This window comes from Calidris pugnax, unplaced genomic scaffold (genome assembly GCF_001431845.1).
Source record: "Calidris pugnax isolate Ruff unplaced genomic scaffold, ASM143184v1 scaffold1, whole genome shotgun sequence".
NCBI lineage: Eukaryota > Metazoa > Chordata > Aves > Charadriiformes > Scolopacidae > Calidris > Calidris pugnax.
In genome coordinates this window covers 3,952,850-3,967,006 of record NW_015090800.1, presented here as the reverse complement: position 1 = coordinate 3,967,006, position 14,157 = coordinate 3,952,850, and the positions used below count along the sequence as shown (strand labels likewise).

Genomic DNA, 14,157 nt, shown 5'->3' with positions numbered 1-14,157 from the left:
ATCAGTAAGACAAACTGTGCACTGATCACAGGAAATATCCTCTTCCTCATCTTTTAAAAATCAGTTATGGTCAGAAACCCAAGTACTGAAAAATAAAGTATTCCAACTTTATTATTTGGTGAAGCTGCTCAACAGCAGTGCTGTAAAAAAGCAAGAATACAGAAAGCTGCCTCTTGGAGAACAGCATCCACACAACTGCAGGTATCATGTAAAACTGAGGGCAAGGATTCTGACAAGGATCCCATAAGCACATCACTCACTGTGTCTGACCCAACAGTTTACTAAAACTGTGTCAAAAGCAATATCCTCTGAAGTACCATCACTAAAAGAAACCTGAGAAAACTCAAAGACCACTGAATTGTCATTCAAACTGAACCACATCTTTATTTATCCAGCAGAAGAGAGGAAAAAAAAGGGTGAGAAGGGGAAAGAAAACTTGGGAAGGCAATAGTTGGAGCGGAACACACACACAAAGGACTGCAAGAAGTCTTCTGCTTCTACTAGATCTCAAGGCACTTCAAAATGCACTCAGAATTAGTACAGTCCTGCAGTGGCCCTGCCTCCCAAGACTCCCAAGACTGTTTGTGCAGCTGTGAGAGGTTGCAGAAAGAAGCAGGTAAATGGCAATTGCTCGCTTCCAGTACCTAACAAGTACTCTAATTACACTTAACAAGTTCTGCTTATCAAGTGCTCTTTCCTGCTCCAAATTTACAGCACAGAAAACATGTTACCAGCTCACTTCAGTGTCAAAGGCAGCTGCAGACTGCGAAAACAATGTTTATCTTACAACTCCACTCCTCTTCCAGGAGAGCACTGTTTGCCAATCACAAGAAATAGGACTGCTCACACTTGAGTGTATCAGGCTCCAGCCCTGCAGAGTTAGATCTGAAGGACTTTAAAGGGCACAGTCAGCTGCAGTATTTTAAATAAGCTAATAAAAAAATGAGGTAGTTGTAAAGTATGATCTAAAAAAAGTATGAATAATTAGAGAAAAAAAAACCCACTATCACACTTTTCCCCCGCTGTTTACCTGATGTTCATAAGGTTTTTTACAAGAAGGGAGAACACGTGCCTGAAACCAGCACTGCCAAATCTACCAGCTCTTTTCTTTACATCCTTCTTGCCTGTCTCAGCATATCCCAGCCAAGAGCAAAGCAAGAGGGAGCGTGAGGCTGTTTCCTCAGTGGTTCCCTGCTGGGTGTGAGGAAAAGGAAGCTGCTCCTTTGAACACAGAGGGAACAACGGAGGTACTTTCCACAGGCAGACGGGGAGCAAACCGGGACAAGAAACTGGTGGGTAAGGAGGAACTGAGGCTGGGACTAATTAAGTAAGGAGACTAATAATGTAAGCCAGCAAAAGAGAAGAGACAAGAGTGGAGAGGGGAAAAGGGGGAAGGGTTGCAAAGAGAAAACAGATTTGTGGAAAAGATACGACCTACAATTTTCCAGACAAATAATGGTGGGTAGAAGAGGGAGCAGAACCCAAAAATTTTGGGATAAGGCCGGAGGCAGGGATTGAGGCTGTGGGGACTGAGTCATTGGGAAGACCAGAGCAGGAGTGAAAGACCAGTGGGGAGGAACAGGAGGTCCGAGGAGCAGAATACTAGGATGTCTTTGTTAAGAAGGTAGGATTAAAATTAAATGCCTGAGAAGCAAAAACTGGGACTAAGAATGAAAATGGCAGTGAGGTGAGGAGGTTTGGATGGGAAAAAAAACAGGATTAGGACAAGGGACTGCCTGGAGAGAGGGAATAAAAGGGACAAAGAGTTTGTATCCACCATAGCCCTATATCCTTCCAGCGTCTGGCTCAGAATCCCTGTTTTCAAGTCTCACCATTCCACAGCTGCCAGCAAACATCTGTGAAATCCACTGACCATGTCCCATTTCCTCTCCATGAGGATCTACACAGAGGATGACAACCTAGCACTGCTATCAGTTATTCCATAAGGGTATGAGCCCGAGTTCTCTGCGGTGCATCTGAAGGTTATAAATCTGTTGATATATCAACATAATACAAAATCTTAATTTCAGTTGACTTTGCAACCTTTGTAATGTTCTTTTACCGTAACTGCATATACGATATACACATAGGAATAATCACTCAGAATTGAAATGTGACCATCTGTAGCGTGAAATGAAACATCTGCTTTACAGCAACGGTACATGACATTTTAGAACAGGAAGAGATGATCATGGCATCTGAGCAGAGAAACGAGGGTAGTTAAGATAAAATCTGTATTCCTGCAAACTGGAACTTGACCAAGGATGTCAGAAGTTACCACTCCCTTGCAGCAGCTGTTGCGCGATCTGTAACAACTAAACAAAACGCCAACTCTGATTAGTGTAAAGAAAATCCAGAGTAAATTAATGCCCTAATCATTCATACAGATAACTTTTCAAAGTATTTTGCAATTTTGCTTATCATTCTACTGCCAGTGTAACTCCAGAGTCTTGCCTATGCCCCAGAGACACAAGTTGCCCACAGAATAAGGAGCCGTGCAGCCGCCCTCGCTGCTCCGTGCCCAGCAGGCTCCTGCAGCCACACGGTGCTCCAGGGATTTTAATGGCATCCAACCCAGCTGCAGCATCCTGCACAGACATGTTAATTCGGGAGCCGAGCTCTAAATCTGCCACTGAATAGTGACAAGTATCATCAGAGCAATGTATCCCTTCTGGCAAAAGTGTTCTGGCAGCTCCAAAAAGCAAACATAAAGCAAATTACGGAGGCAACAAAACAATATTATAAAGCCACATACTCCAGCAGGCTATACTGGCTCATTGCATTTAAAGGGATACTGCCCAATACAGGTTTTTTAAAGTTTGTTTCGAAAAAGGTATTTTTGAGACGAGCAGAAACTCGATATAGTCTTAAAATATATCAACCATTTTTATAAAATTTAAATGTTGTCTCTGACTGGTGGAAGCCCAAGTGACTGAGTCACCATATAAATAAAACCAGCCCGTAATAGAAGATCATAAATGACCACTCTGGGGTGTCTGTCTGAGCTCAGAGAAATGGAAAAAGCAAACAAGCTAAAAAGGTAAAAAGTAAATTCAATTTTCAATATAATTTTTTAAGTGACAGTGTCCCTTTAAGTAAAGATTATTTTCATTTTCTTAAGCCACTATTAGTGATTTTGATGGGATCGCTGTCTCTAAAGAGGCATTAGGAGGAGAAGCAGGAGGAGGGAGAGGTAAAGTGGAAATAGCATTAAATAGGGATAAGGGTCTGTTAAGTGTAATTCAGCATCAACCCTTTTACAGCTCCTACTCTATGCTCATAAGGGTATGTGCCAGCCCTGACGGGCGTAACTAGGAAGAAGATTTCAAAGTCATTCTGCAGAAGACACTGCAGGAAAGAATGCCAGAGGGACTGAACAGTGAATGAATCACAGGGCCAGCAGAGGACAATCACATCAAAATTAGCACAGGAGAATTGGGCAAAAAATTATGTCTATTTAGGAGAAAAGTCTTCGGTTTTTAAACTTGAACTCAGGTGGATGTTCTTCAACAAAAGCCTATTGTGCCAGGACAATTTGGATGCATTCCAAACAGACAACTACAGATAAATAATACATGGGACAGCCTCCCCATGGAAGAGGAGGGAAAAATGACAGTTAAAAGCCTGGGCGAGATTACGTTTGAAGTATCAAATGCAGAACACAATGAAATCAGGGGAAGACTTCTAGTGATGTGTTCTGGATCAGGCCTAGAGCGTGTGGGTCTTCCACTCTGCAAAGCTGGACCCTAATGCACACCCTCAGCAAAAACACAGCTTTGATCAAGCAAACTTTATAGTCTGGAAGACAAATGAAATGAAACTCTGAGATGACAAGGCAGCTGAAACGAGTTTGCTTTCTCCTGGATCCGCTGACAGATTTGTTCATTTTAGAAGAATAGATTTAGGGTGATTAAACTAGCAAAGGGAATTTTAATTTTCAAGATGGGCAAATGCTAAACAAATGCCATTTGCAACCCAAAAGTTATCCACCTACTGAGGGATTCAGGAAGCAACATTAATTAAAGAAATGCAGAACCATGGCGCAGAGTGATGACCAGATTATAATTGCTGTGTGAAAAAAAAACAACAAGAGAACGCTAAACACTGTAACATGTGTTTAGCACTAAATGAGATATTACAAGAAAATAACATAGCAAGAAACTTATTAGTTGTGTAATGGTACTGACTGGAAACTCTAGCAGCAGATTCCAGCAAAAATGAACTGGAACTCTTAGCAGTAGATTCTCTCCCAACCTCACAGTAAGACAAAACAAGGAAGAAGAAATATCTGTCATCTACAAGTGTTTCCAAAGCCCCTTGAGGGAGCATTTTGTTTTTGTTAGATCATCAACAAACTCTGGCTGTTTTGGAAGAAACAAACGAGCCTCAGGAGGGGAAGGAGGAGGCAGCAGCATGACTAATCCTTTACAGTGCTGTCAGCTCTTGAGAGCTGGTCAGTTCTGCTGTCCCCCTTCATGTTAAAATATCTTCCTAAAGAGGATTTCAATGGTAGAGCGGGACTTTGCAAAGGAGAAGCAAAAAAAAAAAAAACCAGAACGGCCTTCCACTGCTAGCAGGGAAGGTGGCTGGAGTGACAACAGTGAGTAAATTTTGAAATAATTCAGCACTGCGGAAAAAAGAGAGGGAACCTTCCTTACACACAGTTTGTGAAACACTCCAAGATTTCCTCATCCTGAGCTGGAAAAGGGGTTCTGCTACAGCCGGTCATGTGCAAGGGCTGTTTCTTCTTGTTTGTGAGCCAAGGATGGGAGAAGTAGGTGAAGGGAGGGGTGGGGAGGAGTGTCAGCAGGGTTAGTGTCAGCAGGAGGTTCAGCTATACATACCACCCAGATGCAAGTCGATGAGGTCACTGTAATAAGACTCTCCCCAATAGTCTACAACAAGGAATTGGTGAAGACAGAGTTATTGAACCAGATACCCACCCTAGCCCCCGCACAACCAAAGCAATATATGAGAAAAAGACAGACAGAAGCAAAAAGAAAGGCAAACATGAAACATGCATCTATACAGGTGGGCACATATATATATACACAAAAGTTATATGTCTCTCTTTCTCTGTATATATACATATATGTACACACACACAAATATATCACACACAGATATATATTGGGAAGATGAGGAGAAAATTCCCAGCAGGCAGGCAAGGATTTCCAAGGAGAAAAATCAAGAAGTCTACACAGAGACACTTCACCTATTTCAGCCTGCACCAGTACCTGACACTGGTGTCTTTCCTGCTTTTGCTGAGAAAAGCTGAACTAATCTTATTTCTTTCATCCTGAGCAATACATCAGAAAGGGAACAGGGTCATTTCTTAGGTCAGCTGCAGGAAAGGTGTAAGGGCTGATTTCTTGGAGGTGAGTGGAGGATGTGTGTGTACAGCACAGGGGTGGAAGGCAGTGACTGACAGAGCACTGACACAAATGCCCGAGTGTGGAAAGATGGGTAGGTGTGTTTGTGCTAATGAAGTGTCTGTGCCAGAGAAGAACCTGCACAAGAGTGTGTGGAACGGAGATGTGAACATCCACAGCTGCTAGAGGCAGGTACACCGTGAGTCTAGCACTGCGTAACGCTCCTTTGGGGCAGAGACAGACAGGAGCACTGAGAGCACTATTTCTCACTGCATATGAATCACTCGACGTAAAGAGGTGGCTCTTAAATTTTTCAGTATTGATCTGACAGTAGGAGGCATTTTCACAGCTCTTAAAAATTACTATCAAAGTTTATGCTAAAGGAGGATAAGGGAGGAAAAAGAAAAAAAGTTCCAGAAATTTCTGGTTTGACATATTTGTAAGTTAATATTTGAAAAAATTAAAAATCCACACAGGAAATAAATGTCATAAGCATGTCCAAACAGGCGAATGCACTTTAATATGAAGTACTGTTACATTAATAGCAATTCCATTCAAAGTGTCTCTTGGGACACTGCAGAAAAATGGGGAAATTCTTCATTGAGATTACCCTACTTTTATCTTTGCAATGAAATACCACGATGCAAAAGAAAGGAAGGGGCAAGGAAGGAATGACAAAAGCTTAGACTACCTGAATAAGACAAACCTGCAACCTGAAATACAGCTTACACTCCAGATCATTCATTCTTGCTATGAATGAGACTATCAAAGGCTAAGATTGTCAAAGATAATCACAGAGAATGTTTTAAGGCAATTAAGTAATCATAGGGTGTGAGATAATTTTCTGAATCAGAAACTAAATGTTAGTTTGAGCATTCAGCTTTTCAAAGAATAAAAGACCGACTGCGCCTTGCCTGAGGCTGAGCCAATTTAAAAAAGAGAAAGACAAGGAGATAGCCAAGAAGGTGCAATTATTTTGTCAAAATTAAAGCTGGAAATGACCTTCAAAATGTTTCAGAGTCTGATTAGTTGAATAGCTGCTATCAACATATAGAATATTCCAACTTGACAACTATCAGATAACGAGTGAAATTCCTAGAAAGAGTACTGGGCAGCCTATACCTATTGCTAGGGTCTAAATTAAGTGTAATCTCTCAGGAAGACAGAAGGGCATCACTGAAGAATTCATTGACAGTCTTCTCAATATAAGTCACTTGGCAAGAATATATTAAGGTTGATACTAAATGGATGGGAAACAGAAACAAGATTATTCGCAGTAAAGAAATTTTTACCTAGAGTACTATTTGTGCTTACCCACAGCTGCTAGAGGCAGGTACACCGTGAGTCTAGCACTGCGTAACGCTCCTTTGGGGCAGAGACAGACAGGAGCACTGAGAGCACTATTTCTCACTGCATATGAATCACTCGACGTAAAGAGGTGGCTCTTAAATTTTTCAGTATTGATCTGACAGTAGGAGGCATTTTCACAGCTCTTAAAAATTACTATCAAAGTTTATGCTAAAGGAGGATAAGGGAGGAAAAAGAAAAAAAGTTCCAGAAATTTCTGGTTTGACATATTTGTAAGTTAATATTTGAAAAAATTAAAAATCCACACAGGAAATAAATGTCATAAGCATGTCCAAACAGGCGAATGCACTTTAATATGAAGTACTGTTACATTAATAGCAATTCCATTCAAAGTGTCTCTTGGGACACTGCAGAAAAATGGGGAAATTCTTCATTGAGATTACCCTACTTTTATCTTTGCAATGAAATACCACGATGCAAAAGAAAGGAAGGGGCAAGGAAGGAATGACAAAAGCTTAGACTACCTGAATAAGACAAACCTGCAACCTGAAATACAGCTTACACTCCAGATCATTCATTCTTGCTATGAATGAGACTATCAAAGGCTAAGATTGTCAAAGATAATCACAGAGAATGTTTTAAGGCAATTAAGTAATCATAGGGTGTGAGATAATTTTCTGAATCAGAAACTAAATGTTAGTTTGAGCATTCAGCTTTTCAAAGAATAAAAGACCGACTGCGCCTTGCCTGAGGCTGAGCCAATTTAAAAAAGAGAAAGACAAGGAGATAGCCAAGAAGGTGCAATTATTTTGTCAAAATTAAAGCTGGAAATGACCTTCAAAATGTTTCAGAGTCTGATTAGTTGAATAGCTGCTATCAACATATAGAATATTCCAACTTGACAACTATCAGATAACGAGTGAAATTCCTAGAAAGAGTACTGGGCAGCCTATACCTATTGCTAGGGTCTAAATTAAGTGTAATCTCTCAGGAAGACAGAAGGGCATCACTGAAGAATTCATTGACAGTCTTCTCAATATAAGTCACTTGGCAAGAATATATTAAGGTTGATACTAAATGGATGGGAAACAGAAACAAGATTATTCGCAGTAAAGAAATTTTTACCTAGAGTACTATTTGTGCTTACCAGTCCAACTGAAAAAATTTTTTTTTTTTTAAATGAAAAGTGGTCCAGAGGTCAGAGACATGAACAATTAGAGTTAATGGAAGACCTCTGCAAAAGGTAGAGAGGAAAGATGACTAACAGGCAACACACTAAAAGATTATAAATGACATAAAGAAGTAGTTTAGATCGTGTTGTCTTTTTCTAAAACAGAAAAAGAAAAGAATCATTACAAAATACAACATCCTGTTTCTTCTGTGAGAATTTTCAAGTATCTAGTAGATGGAAACCACTACTAACACCATTTAAAACTTCATATTTAAGTGTGTAAGTCAGTGAGTGATTTGTTCTTTCCCTACAGAAAGGGAAGCTGAATAACCCACTCATTACAGAGTCCAGTATCTTCTCCAAGATCAGTCAAAACCAGTTGCTCTCTATGGGACAGTCATTACTTTATGCTACACTGCAGCCCTCCCCTATTTATGTGGGCAGAGTGTGTGTGCAGGAGGCAGACCTCACACCCTTCCCCATTTCTTCTCCTTCTACAAGCTTATGAAAAGGAAAGAGATGATTATTTTCCCAGGTGACAACAACAGTTTATACGCTGCCTTTCCCTTTTTAAACTTTTGTTTACATGGTTTCATTAGGGGAGGGACAGATGAGAGACAAGAGCAGACTCCACACCTTCACACAAGGGTACTGCTGAATGCAGCGGTCATTGTCAGCTCAGTGTCTTAGGCAATGCACACGACAAGAAAATTATACTGCCCTCCTGAAGAATTAATGGCTATTGGAGGCAGAAATTACTTGTACTTACGGAATTTGATGTTCTAGACTTTAAAAAATAAGAAGAAATTATTTTTTTTTATTGCAAACATATGTAAAATGTCTGTGCAAGTGTGGCTGGAGAGGTGAAGGATGGAATGAAGTTTTAATCTTTTGTTTCAGTCAACACAGGTTAGAACATGCTTCTCTTCCCCCACCCCTCAACAGAATGTGTTTCTTGTTAATCCCCTGAAATAACTGGAAGAGTTGAGGCTGGTGAATTCTTTATGAATTCTGTAGTTAAGCTTCTGTAACCTTACTGTATGATTTGCTGACAGAAACATGTTGCAAAAGCAAAAAGCATACCCTAGAGACTTCCGAAAGAAAAGCAATTCATTTTACAAAGAATGCCCTGTAATTTCATAACTCTGCTAGGAAATTCACAAATACACAAGCTCATCTAAGACTCCTTCAATTTGGGAGAGTTGGGAGTGAGAAGTTAGTTATATGAGTGTTTAATTCTACAGTCTTCCATATAAAATGGCAATTCTTACTCTTGGCCATATTCTGCCCGCTCTGAACATTTTTTAGGCATTCTTCCATCATTATTCAATGAAAGAACACTATCATAAATAATGTTCTCTCAGCTGCTCAGATTTCCCACTTGTGCTGACATGTCTTAACATGTCAGCACAAGTCATTTAGCAGCTGAATAATCAAGATGGACTTTCAAGATGAAGAGAAGGAAAAAGGAAAAGACCAATTAGAGAGAATAGAGGTGGTTTTAGTAAGTGCAGTACCTGGCAGGCCAGAGAACAGCAGGGCTACACAGAAATACACAGCATAAGGAAGGATGCACCACCACAAAGAAAGAGTTTTTGCACAAGGCTATTTTTTTGAATGCACAAATGAAAAAGCCAGCCAGATCACAAAACCATCGGAGTCCTCAAGATTGTTCTCCACACTTGTAGTACCTGTTTTCTTTGGTAACCACTCAGTCCTGCTGCTTTGGCACACCTTATGGAGCATCAAACATACCTAATCCTGGCCGAGTAGGAACTGGCGAGCAGTCACAACAGACTTCTCCTCTGGTGAACCTTCACTGCTTAATCAAGTCCCATCTTCAGAGGCGTTAACAGTCGCTCTTCAATCCAAGCAACAAGCTAAAACATTTTCCAAACACCTGTTCCACTGTTACCACTCCTGATCTCTGATCCTTGTAATCAGCTATGTAATCCTGGGCCTGTCAGGTATACGCACACTGCATTTGCCTGTTGGATATTTGACTCCTTGCAAAAGAGGATTCTTTTTTCCAAATCATTATCCTACTATCACCATTATCTGAACCAAGTACTCCTCCACTCACATGCTTTGCCAGATCAGATGATACTAGTTTAGTTTAATTTCAAGTACACATAACATTCCTTTAACAGCTCGACATGGATACCTTTCAGTACACGTGTGCATTTCTGCTCTGCACAACTTTGTCGGAAGTAGCCAGTGTGCTGGGCTGTGCAGTGAGGAAGATGTTCTGTGATGGTCCCTTGTAAGGACACTACCTTGATAATCCAACACAATAGAGAAAGCACACACAATTTCACAATTAATTCCTTAACGTAAAAACAGGATTCTCTTACTGTGACAGCTTTATGTGAATTGCAGCTAGGAAACCCCTGCAATTTTCTAGCTGTAATATCCAGCAATATGCAGAAACAGCCAGACAGCCATTATTAACAGTTGGAGAATTACCTCCCAGGCCTCAGGCAAGGACAAGCAAACTAAGTCTTTGCCGAGAGGGAAGCTCCAGAATTAGAAGAAACACAGGAAAAACAAGGTCTCAAAAAGATAGCAGAAAAGGGAGAATGGATTCACACTGGACTATCTCTAGGCTATAATGGTCCAATTGCCTCTAAAATCCAAGCAGCTATGGACTACTGCACAAGCACTTGGTACGAAAACATTAAAAAGCAAACCGCGTTCTGATGGATACCTGCTTCTCCCCGAAGGGCCTTCTCCACAGCAACCCCTCTCTCCTCCAGTTGCCTCTGCTTCTCTTCCACTTGTTCAAGCTGCCGCTGGATGATCTGTTCAGATAAGAACGGAGCAGAACCTCACCAACAGCAGTTCTCCTGTCTGCAGCACTCATCCAGCATTAAGTGACTTCAGAAATGATTATTTGTATTCACCAATGCACTGCTTCCAAAGCTGGCATCACAGTCCCTCCAGTAACATCTTCCCCACCCCATTGTGTCCCCTCTCTTGATTTTGCAAACACCTCGATACTCACTTATTTGCTACAACTCCAATCACCTTCCTAAAGGTGAAAGGAAAGGTGATGCTATTCACTCAGCTAAGCCCCTACCTCAAGTTTTAAACAAAACCCATCACCTATAGATGATGCCAGCAGTTTTCCAACAGATTCTCTGGTAATTAAAGGTTAATTTGGTAACACTTCACCCAGCAGCATAATCTAGCAAAGCAATGGTAGGCACAGCATCAGGTATTATCTGACTATCACTGTACCATTTAGTGTATGATGCTTCACTCATCTCCAGCTAGAAAGGTGTTATAGTCATTCTTTTTCTCTGTGAAACTATCAATATAGGTTTCCCTCATTCTTCCCACACCTGTGACATGACAGCAAATTCAGAAGAGGGAGAAGGAGCAGGGACAATCATGTAGAAATAGAGGAAAGTTCTGTCTCTGAATCCTCTTCTGACACCCTCAGGGGAATGTCAGGATCATGGTGCTTTCAACTGTCCACCATGACAAGATGATCACGAGACACTACCTGAGCTCTGTGTAACCTCTTTAGCTCTTCTTGCTTGGCTTGTCTACGGGCAGCTTTCTGTACTCGCCGCGTCAGCTTGGCATTCAGTTCCTCCTCTGTGTAGGCTCTCTGAAGGAAGGAAAAAACAGGAGCAGTTTTTATTTGCGTGCTCAGAGGTACGGCGGGAAGGACGACCATTTTCTTTTCCAAAATCTCAGAGAAGGGAAGTGTTCTGTCTTTGCCGTGGCTGTGTCAAAAGTCAAGCTTCTGTCGGCAAAGGTGTTCACAGTGCAGTGAGCAACAATTTCAGAGTCAAATCAGGAGTGAAGAAGCATATAAGCCAACTGCAAAGCTGTGATTGTATATCATGTCCCACCCTGCCTTCCACTGCTGTATGAAACCTCTCCCCAAAGATTCATATCAATTTTTATTCTATTTCTCAATAGATTTGGACAAATGGATTTAGTTAAATCAAGGAGTACCATGTAGAGGAGTCACCTTGATTTAATTTTAAAAGAGGGCAAAGGCAGATCTACACGAACAGTTCCAGCAGTATAAGCTAAGAAATTATTATAGACTAGTGTTGTTGTATTGTTACTCCCCTCTCCCTATTTTATTCTTCAGCATGAACATCCATAACTGCAAGTTATACTGGTATAACTGGTAGTAACTACTTGTGTAAATTTGTGCAACTTTCTATGAATCAAAGTGGCAGAAAGACATTTAAAAGCAAAATTACATTCTGGAGCGAGATGGGAAATCCCATCTCAAGAGCAATCCCACAGAACTGGCTGGTGTAAAACAGAGCAAACAATCTCTAAACTAAAACTAGACTATGACAACACCAGAAGCCATCCAAAAGGAAAAATATCATGTTTATAGAAACAGCAAGGTATTTCCTTCTCTTCTTTTCTCTCAGTGAAACTAGTTTGAGAATAAGTAAGTCTTTTTAACATTACTGAAATGGGGTTTAGTATCTTATCAACCAACTTAACTAGTTGGTTGTCTTGTAGTTTAGGAGGGCTTCCTCTCAGATGTTTTAAGAGTGCCACAGAAACTTCACAACTGCATTAAGCAAACCACACTGAAGAAAAGAACTCTCTTCCCACATACGTGTATGTAGGCGTTAAGGGACAGCTGTAAACAGATGTCTTCTGCTTCTGCAAAGAGATCTTCTCCATGGACAGTCAACTTAAAGAACAAAACGTTAAGACAGACCACCCTGAAATTTGCTTTATCTAGTTATTGTACTGCCACATTGGCCAGTCTACCTCTGGTTTATCGTTCTTGGTGAATAGAGTTTGAGGCAGGATCACAGCTCTACTAAAAATCCCTCAGACAGGTGGTTAGCCAGCACCATTGTTAAAGCTCCAAGAAGTTAACACTTTACTCTTCCTTTCTTTCTTAAAGCCACAAAATCCACAAGTATAGCCGAATCAGAGGGTAAAGTGATAGAGGGTGTGACTTTCCTGTCCCATGTAAAACTCTTGTGACTGTGAAGACAGGACAATAAGAATTTCAGAAAGTAGCAGTGTTCCTGAAATAGAAATACAACTTCTGTCTTGATTTTAGCTTGATACAGGGGTCCACTAAGATTTCAGTGAAACTTTGAAAGATGCTGATTCAGGTTGACTATTCACTTGAATTCATATTTTAAGTATTAAGAAAAGAATACACATACATATTCAATTTACTTGAAAACCAATTTGTTCTGAAGCTCAAAGATCATCCCCATCACTCTGTACAGTGGTGCACTGTTGTGCACTGCTAATTGCATGCATTCTAACGAGACAGACAATTCAGAGCTTAAATGCATTTTTGGTTGTCAACCTCAACAGAGAATTTGCTGCCGCTGTCTGCTAACGTCTCACGCATGCACAGTCAATGTTGGTGATGTTAGTGCACATGTGATGGGTAGCTATGGATTCAATGGGTTAATATAGGGACATGCAATGCAACAATGGCCAACTAGTGGGAATGGAGACACTACCTTTGACGAATATGATCTCTTGAATGCCAAGGCGTGTGGTACATAAATCGACTTTAAAGGGGGAATGGTAAAGGGAAAAAAAAAATAAAAAAAATAAAAAAAACATACAAAATGAAGCAAAATCAGTTCAACATTGAAAACAGATGCACAGTAATAAAACAAAGCTGTTTTTAAATGAAACACAAAATTGTGCAAATGCTGAACGTGACCCAGACTGATGAAGCACAATGGAACTTCTGTCCTCAAAATCAAGTTTCTAGCACTCTCCGGAAGGCAATTAGCTTTGGCAGCCTCTTTGAAGATGCAGTCAACTTGAAAGTAACATTTTCTGGAGGAATTATCTGGCCTTTATATACCTATGGTTTTAATGTCCATTGACCAAGCACATATACATCCAAATACAAAATTTTGGCTTAGGATTTCGAATAATAGCTTGTGCTGGGTCATGTTTGGTCTGAACTAGCTCAGCCAACTATATCTTACTCTGTCACACAACTCTCCATTTACAATCTGATCTACAACCTCTCCTAGGAGTTGTGTTTATCCCATTGTTTTAAATTATCTCTACTTCACAGAAATGATCACTTGCATTTAAGCAGCACCATAAATCTTCCCCACTGCTTTGTGACAGGAGGAACACCAGATGGGCTCAAAGCGAGTTGTGTGTCCTACAGTAATGAATCTCCCTGTCTAAGAAGAGAGTCTCCAGAGAGCCTGAGGAGCTAAAATGAGGAGCAAGAGGGAGACAGGAGGGGAGGAGGAGGAAAAGGAGGAGAAGAGCAGGAGAAAATCACTACCTTTTCTATCCAAGGACATTCTACGTTACCCC

At 40.7% G+C, this 14,157-nt stretch overlaps 1 protein-coding gene across 21 annotated transcripts in view; it reads right to left on the bottom strand.

The window, feature by feature from the left end:
- The window catches only part of MICAL3 (microtubule associated monooxygenase, calponin and LIM domain containing 3), a 112,600-nt gene that overhangs the window by 12,877 nt on the left and 85,566 nt on the right, over positions 1-14,157 (bottom strand). For 18 of the 21 annotated variants that reach the window (XM_014937244.1, XM_014937251.1, XM_014937248.1 and 15 more), the window contains 3 exons: positions 13,329-13,379; positions 11,360-11,467; positions 10,559-10,652 (listed from right to left, as the gene is read on the bottom strand). In XM_014937244.1, coding sequence (XP_014792730.1) covers positions 10,559-10,652; positions 11,360-11,467; positions 13,329-13,379 — 253 coding nt within the window. Of the gene's footprint in view, positions 1-4,844; positions 4,896-10,558; positions 10,653-11,359; positions 11,468-13,328; positions 13,380-14,157 lie in introns of all 21 variants that reach the window. The other 3 variants (XM_014937246.1, XM_014937249.1, XM_014937254.1) reach the window with 2 other exon arrangements.